The 11,010-nt window shown below is 39.0% G+C and overlaps 2 protein-coding genes across 3 annotated transcripts in view; both read right to left on the bottom strand.

The window, feature by feature from the left end:
• Window positions 1–1,297: 1,297 nt before the first annotated feature.
• Window positions 1,298–4,228, bottom strand: LOC137119187 (G2/mitotic-specific cyclin-B2-like). Of its 2 annotated transcripts, none has more exons than XM_067495825.1 (8): window positions 4,087–4,228; window positions 3,787–3,891; window positions 3,101–3,379; window positions 2,874–3,032; window positions 2,544–2,780; window positions 2,193–2,333; window positions 1,984–2,094; window positions 1,298–1,903 (listed from the first exon to the last, which is right to left on the bottom strand). In XM_067495825.1, exons 1-8 carry the CDS (start codon window positions 4,108–4,110, stop codon window positions 1,793–1,795), a joined length of 1,167 nt encoding a protein of 388 aa, XP_067351926.1. In that variant the 5' UTR covers window positions 4,111–4,228; the 3' UTR covers window positions 1,298–1,792. The 2 variants fall into 2 exon arrangements, with proteins under 2 accessions (XP_067351926.1, XP_067351927.1); XM_067495826.1 differs by having other exon boundaries at window positions 3,101–3,313.
• Window positions 4,229–7,215: 2,987 nt separating this feature from the next.
• kmt5b (lysine methyltransferase 5B) overlaps window positions 7,216–11,010 on the bottom strand; it is a 10,640-nt gene continuing 6,845 nt past the window's right edge. Inside the window, exon 10 of the mRNA XM_067495410.1 lies at window positions 7,216–10,953. Within this exon, the coding sequence (XP_067351511.1) occupies window positions 9,446–10,953 (1,508 nt within the window). The 3' untranslated portion in view covers window positions 7,216–9,445. The remainder of the gene's footprint in view (window positions 10,954–11,010) is intronic.

The raw sequence follows: 11,010 nt of genomic DNA, 5'->3' as shown, positions 1-11,010 counted from the left end.
TAAATGTTTAACCCTTAAATCCCCGCAACGCGTGCGCCTCAATACGGAAGGGTTAAAAAACGTGCATCCACGTGTAGGATAAAGGATTTAAATCTTTTCAGTGACTGCTGTGATGTGTGAAAATAGCCTTTGATATAAATGTAAGACGAGGTATTTCTATTTAATGTTGTGTGTCTGTATTGCTGTCTTTATTCATTAGATGTAGCATAGTCTTAAAGTTCCCCTAAGCTGTGGTAATAATAGCGTTTCAATCGAAAATGAAATTTATTTTTTGTAGTAGAAATATTAGTATGCTGTTCTCCTCTGTCTTTGGTTGATTGGTTTCTCTACTGCAATGAGTTTTTTTGAGTTTACAGCAAGTAGTACTGTAATTTTTAGTTTGGATCAGTTCTTTTGTCCACAATTTATTTTAGTTGCTTTGATTTGTAACAGTCATTCTAATATTGTCCTATACCCATGTACAGCACTTTGAAAGACATTTATTGAAATGGTCCATATAAATAACTCTACTTTAGGGAAATTTTTTTCTCTTTGTGGATTTGGGAAGAAGTGGGCTACTCAGCTCAGCAATGATACTAAACAACACACAGTAGAATTCACTACACTACCATAGTACAGTGATGTACTGCAATAACAAAAATACTGAATAAACCATTTAAAAGTCATTGTAAGTAAATCTTAACACTTCTCTTTAAATGTTTTCCCTCCTTTATAAACCAACTGTCTAAACTATATTTCAAAGACATCTCAGAATTATGTCCCAAAAGTACTCAGACACAAATACCCACAAACCTGTGTTTTTAAATTCTACAATACAGATTTTAAAAAACCTCTAGTACTTTACTGGAATGTAGGTATGCCTGTGTAAACAGTTTTTAAATATGAACAGTTGTAAAGTGTAGCAGGTTACAACCATTTTGAGAAGATCACACCATTCAGACTGACCCATCTGGATGAAGAGGGAAGAGATGAGGTCAGAGTCTGAAGAGTACAATTGTCTCTCACACACACATTACTGTGTTTATAAATGGTGGTATTCTACAACCTCTAATGTCATGAGCACACAGAAAACACTGTTCCAACAGAGCCATATGTGATGCCCTTAAACGTAATGCTGCAAAGATCAGGCGTCAAGCAACTACAACTAAACTACAACTAAAGAAACTCAAACAACTCAAACAAATGGCGATCAGGATTTATGACAATGACTTGCTGATAAAGCCTGATCTCATCGTACTAACATCACAAGGACTTCTTTAAATTAAAGCTACAAATGTTGATATTGTCATAGTGCAAAATGAATGCATCATTCCCTTTTATTACTCTGCAGATCAAGATTTCTAACAATGGTATGAAAAATAAGCAGACTCTTGAACCACAGTGTGTGGATGAGGTGGAATTCACATGTTACTCTACACAAAATCAAGTCCTATATGTACTGGTTGTGTGTGTGTGTGTGTGTGTGTGTGTGTGTGTATATATATATTCCAACAGACAAAACACACAAAAACACACAAAAATGCCCTAGTTTATCATCAAGAAAGCTAGCATGGCTTTAAGATACGCAATTCCCACCCATCAGGCCCAAACTACCATACAGCAAAATATCAAGTGCATTAAAGTATGTTAAACTGCAGCCAAGATTTCTGGCAAAAAGCAAAGTTAATTAGGGGTTGTGAAGAAATTCTTAGAATAAAAACATTTATTAAAAACTAGATATATCTGCATAGATTGTACTCTGGTTAAAATAAAGTGCAAGTGAAGTGTCCACTAAAGAAACGTAAAGTTTTCCTCAAGGGTTGTTGATCTGAGGATCCGCCATGTGTTTGATGATCAATGAATTCAGCTGAGGGATGAGGCTGATCTTCATCAGCTTGCTGCTCGAGTACTTGTTCTTCACAGCCTGCAGAAGATTTATTCAAGTTTAACTTTATAATCCCTTAAAAACAACCAAAAAATAAAATATAATTCTCAGCTGATTACCAGGAACTTCGTTTTCCCCTCATTTACGGTGACGACATTTTTGGCAATGCGTTGCATAACTGGCTTCAAGTGGGCCTCGTCATAAGTAGAGTAGTGCTGCTGCGTAGGTGACTGAGGACACAGGAGGGGAATTAAACAAAGCATTTAGTTGAAGCAGCATAGAGGCAAAATTAAAGCAATTACACCAGACGCTTCAATTTTAAACTTACCCAAGGCAGGTCATCAAGCAGCAACTGGGAGAGACACAGGGAAGCAGCAGCAATCTCAGAGGGCCGATAATGCACCATGTCATAGTCAAGTAGGGTCAGTTCCATCAGGTACTTTGCCAGTGTGTGTCTCTCTACATCAGACTATCACAGAAAACAGACAGTTCTGAGGACTCTGTCTGGGCTAGTAATCTACAACCTCAACTCACTGATAAAGTATGGCCTTTAAATGTGGACTGGAGGACTAATTTGAGTTAAAACCAACATCCAGGGAGTGGTCATAGACATGCACTTACATTAAAGACAGTCTAATTAGTATGCTGATTCACCATATTACATTTGTTCAAAACTCACATTAGCCACCTTTGAAGCTCTCCTGAGGAAATGTAGCGGAAGAGGACGTCCCAGCTGAAAATTAAGCTTCCTCAAAACAATCTGCTCCATCTCAAGAATCTGGGACTTTGTAAATGCATTGTCTGTGATGTAGGCAAAGTCTCCGACTTCAGGAGCGTACATCTCTTCATATTTACAGGCCACCAGCATGGCAGTCACACCAACAAGCTGCAGCTTTCTGCGAGACACCGACTGAACCTGCAGCACAATAGGGATAGTTTACACAATTCACAAGCCAAGTAAAGAGACCAGTTAATCAGACCTTTACAGCAGGAATTAGACGGTTCTTACCTGCAGAAAACGGTCCAAGACAGCAACTGTGAGGTACAGGGTCTCCTGCAGCAGCTGGAACCTGGAGTGAACCTGGACAAGCCAATCGATCAACAGAGCTCGCATGCGATCAGTGATTTCATAACCCTCCATATAGTTTGCTCGTACGGCCTGCTGCACCTGTGGAAACCAAAGATGCTGTAATACAAAAGATAAAAAGCAGGGGGCTGGTCTAAGCAGACATTTACCTCGAGGACATGCAGATAATTGTAGATGTCTTTGACATATTCTGAGCAGAGCTGTGGCAAGTCACCGTCCTGCTCGTCGACGTCCTGCACATCAAGCAGTGCCTCGGAGAAAGCCTGACACAGCTGCTCTTCCTTCATGGACACATCAGCCGACTCCTCTGAGACTGAAGGGAGGGGATCTGCAGGGGCTTGAACTGGGACCAGAGGTGCCACCTTCAAAGTGTGTTTTGGTTTTTGAACACAAGATTGTTTAGCAGATGCTTTAACTGGTCCAGTCCTCTGAGAAAAAAAAAAAAAAAACACAAAAAAAAACAACAACAACAAAAAAAAAAAAACACAACCCACAACAATTTGGGCAATTAGAAGCAAATTAAATCTGTTCCAGCCACCTTGTTCCATTCTGTACATGGGCTCTTGAAAACAAGTTGAAAATATATATATGCATTTTAGATTTGAAACTCAGCCATTTCTAAATAACGTAAAGAACAGGTTTAAAGGCTTGATAGCATATTTTAACTTTGACTTTAACTTCCATTTTTGAGACCTCAAATGGTTTTAAACTACTAAATAACATTTCAGTCACAATTTCAACTAAAGGTAAACAAGACTTCCTTTAAAAATAAATAACACTTTAAGCAACTACAATTTTATTTAAAATTGTAGATTAAACAGTGTGTTGCTGTTACCTTTGTGTTGACTGCTGCTGCAGGAAAGTTGGTGATCTCGCCAAGAGCAGCTCTACTTGATATTGCGAGTTTACCCATCTTCAGTGGGTTATCTGTGGACGGAAGCTGCGAATATAGAATGAAGTAAATACCATACAGTCGATTTAATGAGTACTGCTAGTCTATTTGACGGTTAACCTACATAATAATAAAAGCAAACCCGAAAACACAACTGAAGCCGAGTAAGTAGAAGATCACAGGTCCACATTAGCTACGGCAGTGCAGTTTGCAGAAACCGAAAAATAAATTCAGTTTACATACCAAAGCATCGGCTTGCCCAGACATTCTCAAAGTCGGGAGTAGTAAATTCAAAACCGTGACTTGTAGAGATGGCTATTTGTTTAAGCAATAATCAAATCAAAAAAAAAAAAACCTGACATAAAGAGCTTTCAGCAGTGTATTTAAATAACGCTCCGTCAAATCTGATTGGATACGGTTTTAGCAGGACGCTGCAGATTGGCTGGTAGCCCAAGGTACAGAGACGTGTCATAAAGTACACCTATTATTATTAGTAGTAGTAGTATGTCTATATGAGCCACAAAGAATACTTTGTATACTGACATATTGCAATTGACAATTAATGTTTTCTTGGCTGCCGAACATGTTTCTTTATTTTGTCTTGAGTTCAAATCCATTGAGTCATGTATAGTTTGAGGTCAACAAAGTTACTATCTGCAGGATTTTTGCTCGGGACATTGATTCCTTCACTAATTTACTTCCTAAAAACAAATTTAATTTAAAAATATTATTTTAATCTTTGTTTAATTAAAAACTGTTTAAAAACAACTTTTTCCTTTTACAAGACAAATGCTCCGAAATCAAGCTTAAACCTACAAACCTTTACTGTGGCACCTACAGTGCATCCAGAAATATTATGTTACACCTTTATTCCAAAGTAGATTACATTTATTATTTTCCTCAAAATTTTACAAACAATAACCCATAATAACAACATGAAAGAAGTTTGTTTGAAATCTTTGCAAATTTATTAAAAACAAAAAACGAATAAAAAAATCACATGCAAATAAGTATTCACCACCTTTGCCATGATACTCAAAATTGAGCTCTGGTGCATCCTGTCTCCAATGATCATCCTTGAGATGTTTCTACACCTTGATTGGAGTCCACCTGTGGGAAATTCAGTTGATTAGACATAATTAAACATATATAAGTTCCAAGGAAGTGTCTGTAGACCTCAGAGACAAGATTGTACCAAGGCACAGATCTGGGGAAGGGTACAGAAACGTTTCTGCAGCATTGAAGGTCCCAGTGAGCACAGTGGCCTCCATCATCCGTAAATGGAAAATGTTTGAAACCACCAGGACTCTTTCTCCTTCTCCCTCCTGTCCAATGAGAGCTGCAGACTGGTAAACTTTGCACAAGACAATGTGTCCAATCTCTCCACCACTTTTTCATGCTAACATAGTTTAGCTCCAGAAGATGATAAATGATGATCTGGGGAGGGGGTTGGGGAGAACTGTTTGTCCCATTTATTATAAAACGCAGGTCTGATAAAATAGGGAAATAACTGAAAGGCAGACTGTCATATTGGTACTGGTTTGCAAGAAAAGAGAAACATTGGAACTCTTTGTGTCAGTGGATGATGGGTATGTAAAAATGCATGTCCTTCAGGTGTGCCAAGGTTAACCAGTTAAACTGGTGAAATTGCATTGTGACCTCAGCAAGTGAAAGTGCATTACAGTTATCAAATAGTTCAGGAGAAATAACTCTAAGATGGACGTTATCTACCCCAATGTTTTGGGAACCAGGAAGTAGTGGGAGCAGAAACCCTGAAAATCCTTCCTGGGCTTGACTCTGTCAGTCACATCTTTTTCTAGAAGCTACTTCAGCTCCATTTGGAACACGTGAAAGGGGACGATTGTTTCCAGTTCTTGCTGAATGTCAGCTATGGGTTGATGAGCTGCAGAATGTGACCCTTGCCGATCAGCCTGTCCATCCATCTGTTCATCACACATAAACGCAACAACTTGGAGTAACAAGCCTGCTGTTTGGTATCTTGTTGCCACTGACTTGGCAGTGGGTCAGACCTGATCCCTCACCACTTGGCATGGAGGAGATCCCTAAAGGCCACTAATTGTGATGGAGAGATGGGATGGTGGGGAGTTGGGTGCCTTCACAGGGAGCCTATGCCTCTACCATATTTTCAGAACCCCCATAGAATGTACTGCATAGATGAAGAAGGCTCACATCAGCCACTAAACAGACATGACTAGAACAGTTGATTCAGGAGGGAGCTGCAGAGGCAGTCATGCACCTCCAGCATCCCTGGGGGCAGCAATGGAGTAAATGCCCTCTTTGAGGAGAACAATTTACGCTTCATATCTGCGAAAGTATCCTTGTCTCTTTTTCATAAAAGTTTTGACGCTATGAAGTTGGACCAAGTAACATGTATCACTTTCAACACAGCACATATCTGAACTGCAAGCGATAGCATTAACTTAAAGGCACATACAAGATTACAAAGTACTGATAGGACATTGTTACATATAACAAACTTATCAATATCGACACTCAAGGAAGTGTCCGAATTTTAGCTCACTCAACAGCACAATTGTATTGGAGAATGTCCTAAATAGCAATGAAAATAGAAAACAAAATCTATAAAATATTTGTGCAGAATTTAAATTATACAGCTGGTTATATTCTATATTATGCTTGTCAAGAAATCCCATGAAGACTAGAGTATTATTAACAACTATTACAAGTATCGTTTAACTGATATATCATGTTCCTCTCTACAATAGAGCTGTTGTCCAAATAGTAATATTTTAATACACACACTTTGGTTTCTTTTGACTCTATCCCACATACATATGGAGATGTAAATACTCACCAGACAACCAAACATGAATTAATTTCCTTTTTTGCAGTATTTTCTGTTGTACTAGTACATAAAACTCTGTACTATACTGGTGTACATATTCAGTGGGTACCAATGAGAATTGGGCTGAAAGCTGCTCACAAGTAAGGAAAGACAAGAAATACATGGGTGATTTTGGTCTTTTCATGAGATTGGTTGACATCAAAAATACAGAATATAGGATTCAGATAGAATTGTCTCAAATATGTAGGCATTTGTTTAATGAAAGATGCTTATGAACAGTATTGCCATTGAAATGTTTGCACTAAAATCAAGATAGAAAGGCATGTTCCAAATCCAAGCTACACACAAATTCTAAGCATTTTACTTACCGCTTGCAGTTTGGTCAATATACACAATACACTCAAACCAGGGAAAAAAATAAAAAACAAAAATTCTACTTGTAGCTGGATTCATTAGCAACATTGACTAAATACATGATGATTAGTATGTAGTATGGCTTTGGAACACAGCTTGGGTTTTTAAGTTTCAAAACAGGCTCAGGAAACAAGAGTCACAAAGAAACTTTATATAGTTTTCAAGTATTCAAAATTGTTAAATAAGTACAAGATGTGTTCACATGATTTACATATTGGACAATATATGCACTGCCCATTTTTAATTCTCTTTACATATTTCCCACTACCCACGCAACACACTAAAATGTCCGCAAACTATTCACATTTGTTTTGCCTTTTTTCTTTTCTTTTTTCTACTTTTTGAATAAGTTGGAAATCTTGACAGCTGTGTATTGGACAAAGACCACACAGACGGTACACCTGGAACAGTTTACAGTGTAGAGTGGACGTCTGACAATGGGGAAGAAAAAAACTGAGCCAGGTACAGAATGGTGATTAGCTGCTGGTGATATGAACAGTACATACTAACACAAAAAAGTGGAACATTCAGTTTCAGTTGATCCCCTGATCTAGTCGGCTGTTCAGTTACTTCTATTTAACAAAAGTAAAATAATATACAGGAGGACTAATGGACTTGATTGTTTCCGGATTTCAAGGGGGAAGCAGATGGCTTAAATTTTTCATTCCTCATTTGATTGTTACAAATTTGGTCTAAATGTGTCAAAAAGCTCTTTGTTAAGGCACCTAATGCTGTTGGATATTTGTTTAAGATTTTTATCTTTTTAAGTAAAAAGACAATGTACATGTGCACCTGTGTAGGAAAAAAATTCAATATGCTATAGATAATTCTGATAACGTGTATTACTGATGCATTTCTACATCATTTGAGGCTGTAAAAGGTAATGCTCCCACATCTACCAGCACAGATGTACACAGCACTGAAATGCAAACAGATGGCAAAAAAAAAGAAAAAAAAAATTAGCACCACCAAGACCAGAATACATGATTCTAAGCTCGTAAGAATATTTTTAACAAATGTGACTTCCCTCCTAAAAACTCTAGTGTTGATGGATATCCGTTAACATTAGGGCTGCAGCAGCCACTTTTAATATTTATATGCATCTTATTTTCTTTCTAAATTACTCAAGAACAATAAAATGTCAGAAAATTGTGATAAATGGCTGTCACAACTTCCCACAGCACCACTTTCAAAACAGCCTTAAGTTGTTCACAGAAGCCTAGGGAAACCAGAAAATAGTCACATTGGTCAGCTGAACTAGGTAATTTTGACAATTTGCAGCTCTAATTAGCACGCTTAGAAAGTAGTAGGGGGACAATGGTTCTACTGTACATTATTTTCAATGATGGAAAAAAGCATACAGGTAGCCTTTTATTGGATGTGAATATGCCTTCATGTTCTTAATTGCAGAGATGGCCTATCATATGTGCCATGTTACCATTATACAGTAGCTCAAAAAACAAAGACAAAATTTGGAACATTTGACTGATTTACAAAGCTTCTGTGCTTTTCTTAAGATAAATTTTATTGAAATTTAAAGCGCCTTGAAAAAGTGATAGGGAGTTGATCCTGGCCTTCATCTCATAAACTTGGGTTTTGTCACATCCACTTCCGCTGCAATACTAACGGGAATGACTAACGATTAAGCATTATATGATTAAAACCAGGATGGGGGACATGATTAAATTACTCAGTAAATAATGCTGATAATGAGATTTAAGAGGTTCTTTGCCAGAAAAACTACTGGAATAATGAGAACATGGCAGCTGGATTCAAATGAGGTGACTGATCTAATAATGCCTCCGGACTAAACACACCATACTGCAAATTCAGCATGGTTTGCCACACAAAAATTACAAACTATGAAACAAAAATAAATTCAATAAAATCCTGCCTATGAGACAGAGGGGATAGTCACCATACTGTACACTTTCTACAAAACCCTTGTCCATTTTGAATATAACAAGTGCATTCACTTAAAAGGAATAGTTGAACTTAAAACAAATTCTAGTTTTTCACAAGTCAAATTACTCGGAAACATTAAGGACAAATTAGCAAAAACCTGCAGTTTACATTTAGGACAGTATGCAGATAAAATGCCATAAGAGGTGGACTGGGTGAGTAAAACTTTGCTTAACAACTGTAATTTATCCTAATAAAATTCCACTTTGTGACCACAACTTCAGTGAATAACAGAGATTTGTTTTAGGTTAACAGCACCCTCTAGTAACTTTCATTCAAATTTTTTACTTTTCAGCAATTTTGTTTTTAAATTACTGTACTTCTTTTACATCAACACAACAGTTGATTAGCGAGTCATCTTTATTTACAAGGAAAAGTGGGAGTGATGAGCCCCACAGCTTATGCATTGAGCCTAAGAGACTGATCCTCTCTCCTCCTGGAGGAGATATCGATGTCTATGGAGTCTTTACCCACAATGAGTCGGAGTCGCTTTGCTGGAGGAAGTGGAATGAAATCGTCTTCGAACTCATTGTCGAAATAGTCATCATCATCCTCCCCTTCCTCATCATTGTCCTCATCGGACGAAGGGTCTGCCAGGACTTTTTGGGTCCTATGTCCACCAGTCCTCACCTCCAGACTCTGACCCATGTCCCCATTATAGGATATTTGGTCTGCCTTAGTCTGGGATATTCTTCGTGAATCATCCTCTCTCTTCAGCTGGATCTTCAGTTTGGTGGAGTTACTGTGGACCACAGGGGCAAAGCCATTATTAAGTTTTGCTATGTATGAGCTGCCTTTGTCCTTATCATGGTCCTTGCTAAACTTGATGCTGATTTTGCTGGAAGAAGCTGAGTTGACCATAGAGGCAGAAAGGCTGGAGGGGCCAATGGGATCGTTGGGGTCATTCGTCTTGCTACTACTGCTGTCCCTCCGCCGGCGGAGTGTTAGTTTGGGGATGCCTGTGTTGTTTTCCAAGATCAGTTGGGCATCATATCGTGTGATCTGACGCTTCTTCTTCCCTTTCTCTTGTGACCGGCAGCCACTTTTGCCCTTGTCCCTACGTAGGGACTTGCTACCATTTGCAACCCCATTAAACTCCCTGTGTCGGTCAGTAAAGCTCAGCAGTACGTTTCCACAGTCTGAGAAGTTAGCGGTGTGGCCACCAGCCACTGGCATGAATGGCTCCTCATACGAGTCCTCACATTTAATTGTTCTCTCGGTTCTGAGCCGCGTCAGTCGTTTTCGTCTGGTGCATGACCCTCTTCTGGCATAGCCAGGGTCTAATGTTGGCTGCTCAAGCCCCACTCCATGGCGGAGATATTCCTCCATGTCAGCTGGCTCAGTCTTAATGACCACTCCACCAGGGACTGGGCTCAAGCCATCAATAGCACTGGGCTCCAGCTTAACACCAGCTGCAGTTTCCTGGCCTTTTACAAGAGTCCTTGTGGACCTGCGAGTCCTGTACATGGAACACTGGGTAGCCTCACTGCTTTGCACAACTGACAGACTGCCATTTTCCTTGGCAGCATGACGGGTGAGGCAGCCCCGCTGACCTAGTGTCTGCTGCACCAGCTCTTGTCCATCCTTCTCCTTTTTGATGGTGACACCTTTACACAGTGACACCTTTGAGTCCCTGAGACCCAGCTGGCAAGTCTCTCCTTTGGCCAATGCCTTGGGCTCTGCACTCCTTCTGCGACTCCGCAACTGGACTTTACTTAGTGAAGGCTTGGACTGGGATTTAAGTCTCTTTGGTACCCTGTTATTGTTTACGCGACTTTGTTTCGAACATGAGGTAGTAAGGGCTTTTGACAAAGTCTGTCTGGTTTGAGTCCTGTTTTTATACTTCAGACCAGAAGATGATGATGATGAAGATGATGATGAAGATGATGATGTTCTTTTTGTGGCAGCTGAAGGGGAAAAGTAAAAGTTCAATATTACTTATATTTTTTAACTTTTAGAAAATA

Source organism: Channa argus, chromosome 2, assembly GCF_033026475.1.
Source record: "Channa argus isolate prfri chromosome 2, Channa argus male v1.0, whole genome shotgun sequence".
NCBI lineage: Eukaryota > Metazoa > Chordata > Actinopteri > Anabantiformes > Channidae > Channa > Channa argus.
This window is presented reverse-complemented; position numbering and strand designations above follow the sequence as displayed.

Bases quoted from the DNA above. Each gene is read 5' to 3' on its own strand.
- LOC137119187 (XM_067495825.1), bottom strand. From the start codon at position 4,110: ATGTCTGGGCAAGCCGATGCTTTG. The intron at 2,334-2,543 runs GTGAGTTTTGAA...TTTCTGTGATAG, and splicing joins GAGCTTCAAAGGTGGCTAAT to TCTGATGTAGAGAGACACAC. The intron at 1,904-1,983 runs GTAATCAGCTGA...AATCTTCTGCAG, and splicing joins AGGGGAAAACGAAGTTCCTG to GCTGTGAAGAACAAGTACTC.